This window comes from Sinocyclocheilus anshuiensis, unplaced genomic scaffold (genome assembly GCF_001515605.1).
Source record: "Sinocyclocheilus anshuiensis isolate Anshui unplaced genomic scaffold, SAMN03320099.WGS_v1.1 scaffold2342, whole genome shotgun sequence".
Classification (NCBI taxonomy): domain Eukaryota; kingdom Metazoa; phylum Chordata; class Actinopteri; order Cypriniformes; family Cyprinidae; genus Sinocyclocheilus; species Sinocyclocheilus anshuiensis.
Window position 1 is genome coordinate 28421 of NW_015557209.1, and position 5015 is coordinate 33435.

Here is a 5015-nt window from a genome sequence, read left to right on the forward strand (position 1 = left end):
GTTTTAAACAGTCCGATGTAGTAAAAGTCTTCTCACACTCAAAGCACATGTACTCTCTCACACCAGTATGAATTTTCTGATGTTTTTTCAAATGGTGTAGTAATGAAAAACTCTTTCCACACAAATGACATGAATGTGGCTTCTCCTTTGTATAAACTCTCAGGTGCTGCTTCAGGACTAAATCCCACAAAAATGTTTTTCTGCACTGATCACATGTGTACAGTTTCTCTCCAGTGTGAATGTTCATGTGATTCTTAAGGGTTGATGATCGTGAGAAACTCTTCCCGCACTGATCACAAGTGAACGGTTTTTCTCCAGTATGAACTCTCATGTGAAGCTCAAGAAGACATTTGTATGTGAAACTCTTTCCACACTGAGTGCAGGTGAAAGGTTTCCTGGTCCTTCTTTTCTTTAAATCTTTCTGTTTGGGTTGTTCTCCACTTTTGGCATGATTTTTATCCTCAACTTCACTCAATTCTTCTTTCTCCTCGTTGTCTTCAATCAACTCTGAAACTAAAGTAAAAACAGTACATTTTCATTAAAGAGGTGGTTGATTGTGATTTAAATTTTTTAAACGTTAGTTAGTGTATAATGTTGCTGTTTGAACATAAACAATATCTGCAAAGTTACGACGCTGAAAGTTCAATGCAAACTGAGATATTGTCTTTTAACGTTATGGCAGTTTAATGCCTACAAAAACGGCTTGTAGGGACTACAACGAGCTACTTCCCGGGTTAGTGACATCACAAACCCTGACATTTACATAAACCCCGCCCCCAGGAACATGCAACAAAGGGGGCGGGGCCATGTTGCGCTGCTTTAGAGAAGAGGAAGAGTTGTTGCCATGCCGTCAAAACTAGGGGTGCACGAAAAAATCTATTAATTTATGAATCACGATTCCGTCTTCTAACGATTCTAATGGATTCACAAGTTTCAAAATCAATGTTCTAAAGCAGCAGTTCTTAATCCTGTTCCTTGCGTACCCCTACTCTGCATCTCTCTCTCACCTGATTCAGCTCCATCAATGAACTGTGTTCCAATTATACAATTTATGTGTATAGACAGACAGATATTTTTCACATAGCTACGAGAAGCGTTAAACTGTTACAAATTAAACATTACTAGGATAAAACATACTCTAGGATTTTTTCCGAGGCCACAGTGTTTATAGATGATAAAAGAATAGAGAAGCTTCAGAGGCCAAGTTCAACCGTGGAAACCAAGCGGCAACCTTCCGGTCTCTCGTGAAGCCAACACGGAAGTGACTAAAACTGCAATTCATCAACTGGCCGCTAGAGGCTGGCTCCAATAGTGAGTCAATCCCATAGACTCCCCATGTTCAAATGCCCAACTTTACAGCTGAAAAAAATGTGTTTACAGCCTGGTCCAAATGTGGTTTTGGTCTATATAGCTAATTTTGCCCTTCATGACAACTGTGAGGGGGGTGAATTTTTTTATAACTCATCCATTTAAATTATATTAAGCCTTAAAGTTCTGCATAATTAAGGGCGTGGACACTCTCTTCAGAAACCTACGGGTGACGTCACGGACACTACGTCCATGTTTTTATACAGTCTATGGAAGAATCACGTGTACTTCAACTGAGAATTGAATTTATTTTAACTAAAGAAAGACAAGTAAATAGTAATAAAATAATAACAAATAAATAATTGACAAGCAATAGCACAAACAAAAACAATAACAAGATACAAATGAAATTAACAGTACTTTGTTTTTCAGGTAGGTCTAACTATAATATGTAGGTAGAGAATTACTACAGAAACTGAATAATCTATTCAACTGTAAAATATCACTGGATAGCCTTCACTGTATAAACAGTAATGACAGACAGCTGCTGGTTTATTTAGGCTGCTGTCTCTTTAAGACCTCATGCACGGATCTAATATACATGTGTTTTGCTTCTCAACGGTTTACATTCACTTAATAGCCTATATATCGACTATTTTTAATATAAACCCAGGGCTTAATTTGGGTCGGAATAAGCCGGACCTGGATCCGGCACCTCCGAAATCCGATCCGGCATTTTGGCGGATCCCCATCCTCACGCATCAATGAAAGACGCTCGTGCCAAGGTTATTATAGTTTTGCATTTTTAAATTTGTTTTTATTTTAATACTGTTTTCAATGTTGCTATAAATTCTGTTTCGTTTTTATTAGGTTCATTAATAATTTTGTTAATTTTAGTTTAGTTTTTATTTTGTTTTGTGAACACTTTCTTATTTAGTTTTTATATAGTTTAGTTTGTTTTAATTTTAGTTTTAGTAATTTAAGTTTAGCAGAATTAACAGAAGACTTCCAAAATGCAGACCAAAGACATTTAAATGTAAGCTTATTGGTGCAAACCTCTAGCCACACAAAATTAAAGCATGTTGAGATTGATTAGATGGTAAAAGTATACAAATTTACGCCAAAATGAAGCAGTCAAGCCTTTTTACTCCATGAACTTACACAAGCTGCGCTGCGATTGAGGGTCCCTGCAGTGTTCACTGCTCCTTTCTCGCTAAGCGTGGGATATTTTTTGAAGTTCGCTGTTCATTCCGAACACCAGGTAAATTTCCCTCTCAACCTCCAATGCATCGATTGTCCCTTATTCCTTTTGCAGTGAACTTTAAAAGAGTCCTGCACTCGGGCGTTTCTGCCACGGGCTGAGAATGATTACGAAAACGATTATTTAATTTTGATAATTATTATTTGATTTCAGTTAGGATTTCAATAACTGCTGTTAGTTTCGTTTGTTTTAGTTTTTCATTTCAATTCATTTAGTTTCTTTCTGTCTTTCTTTCTTTCTTTCTTTGCCTAATTGACTTTATTTTCATGCACTCAAGCCATTTAGAAATGAAGTCAGTTTGGTTGTTTGTGATTTTGGGCCTGGAGAGCTGGAGATCCTCAAAGTCTCTCCACTGTTTATTGTTCGTCATTTAAAAAATAATTGCATTTAAAACATTTTGTTCAAAAGTTGTAGACGAAGCATAAATACAATCCATAAAAACAAAGCCAAACAAAAAACTGGTAAGGTATTTAATTCATTTATATTTATGGAAAAACTACTGACAAAAATACTATCGGAGGAGATTAAAATACATGTTCTCATTTGATCAACCAATCACTATGGGTAATTGTGTGTGTTTGGTTCAAAAAGAACCGGTTCATTCGAGTCGTTCGTTTGAGACTACACTGCTTTGCCTTGTCCAAATACCCACACTTGCGGTCTTGGCCACTTGAGAGCGCATGCATGACAGGAAGTAAGTGCGCAATCTTAAAAACGCCAGAGCGCAGTGCCCTTAACTCACACTAAATCCACACTATCTCGAATACCACTCCGGAGCAGTTTTTGAGGCTTAGTGTATCCCATCATGCATCATGTTGTGGAAATAAATCGTGAGACTTTTTGCCGAGATCTTGTGAGAGGTCACGTAAACCTTTCCAATGTATGTGAAATATTAATAATAATTAGATATTACATATACTTTGGTAGTAAAACAAAGAGTTGTATGTTTTATTGGTGCAAATGAGTAGTGGTGATAATTATTTTGTACAATATTTGCAACAGCTTTTTATCACTAGAAGCACCACAAAATTAAATTGTGTCAAATTGTGCTTTTCAGTAGCGAAGCAATTTTATTAAGTATTTTGTAGTTCAGTATTTTGTATTGTTAACAAAATGTTTCAACTTTGCTGACAAATATTTTGAAAATCAGAGCAAGCGCAAGCAAGCGTCTCGTTTGAGTCGGTTCTTTTCAATGTGTTCAAACGTCACAAAACATTCGAGAAAGTATTATAGTGTTTGCCTTTCTATTACTAATACTATTAAAGCAATTGTTCTAATAATTTTTTGAATACATTTGAATTCCTTTGTTTAACAGTTCTATCTGATTTATTAGATAGACTTATCCGTATTAGACAGAACTGAACGACGACAGCGAACAAGAGGGAGAATGTGAGCGGTGTGTGCTCAGGCTCTGCCGCTGTCAATCCCGTCTCGAACGCATCGGCCAAACAGAAAAACTTATCGGCCGATGCCGATGAAAATGGAAAATATCGGCCAATATATCAGCATTGGCGATATATCGGTCGACCACTATTTTTAATATATCTGTTACTGGATCCAGATGTCAAATTATAGTGTCTGCATCAAATTAAATTTACAAAAGTGATTTTACACAGAAAATCAATTAAATGTAAGTGTCTAAATGTCTCAAGTAGCTTTTGTGAAAACAAAATGTCAAAATATAGGTGAAATAATGTTCCATCATCATTCAGCATAACATATATATTTTTATATAAAACAACATTGTTATTCTGACCTGTACTTATTAAAATATGTAAAAGAAAAAGACTATATTTTATTATATTTTAAATGATTCAAAAGTTCTCACTAACAACTGAGTAAAACCTAGAAGGATAGTGGCAAATATAAAGATTTAAAATGTCAATTAATTAATATTTTGGGGCTACGCTATATATGATCCTTAAATATAGTATTTGAATATGTCCTCAAATGATTTTTGTTCTAAATATGCCTGATTTGTATTTATTTATTGCTATAAAAACCTACAAAAGTATAATAGTATTTGTCTTTAGTTTGTTTTGGTGGATTGTGGGAGGCGTATTAGGCTAGAGCCTATTCCGCACTCAAGCTCGCGCATAAAGCAATTGCGTCAAAGCACCGGCAAAGTGATTATGAACGTGTCGGGGGAAAAGAAGACATTTTAATTATTTATTAATAAACTAGTGCTTTCTGACTCGCCATCTCCACATGGACATGCCTTTAATAGAAATGCACCTTTTCATACGGACTACAAAATTAAATATTACAAAATCGAGTGGGCGAGTTTTCCTTATGTTTATTTTATTATTCATATAAAAATGATAATAATCTGTTTTGGTTATATTTACTATTAATTGCAGAAGGTGCGCTCAGCAAAAATGACGCGAATATTGATGGTTTTCACGCTTAAGTCAAGTAAAAGACCGCTTCTTAAACCAGAGAAGGT

At 35.4% G+C, this 5015-nt stretch overlaps 1 protein-coding gene across 1 annotated transcript in view; it reads right to left on the bottom strand.

The window, feature by feature from the left end:
* Positions 1-504, bottom strand: part of LOC107678958 (gastrula zinc finger protein XlCGF49.1-like) — a gene marked incomplete at its 3' end in the record, with an annotated part of 1270 nt that extends 766 nt beyond the window's left edge. Inside the window, exons 1-2 of the mRNA XM_016474357.1 lie at positions 449-504; positions 216-337 (exon numbers count right to left, since the gene is read on the bottom strand). Coding sequence (XP_016329843.1) covers positions 216-331 — 116 coding nt within the window. The remainder of the gene's footprint in view (positions 1-215; positions 338-448) is intronic.
* Between the last annotated feature and the right edge of the window lie 4511 nt (positions 505-5015).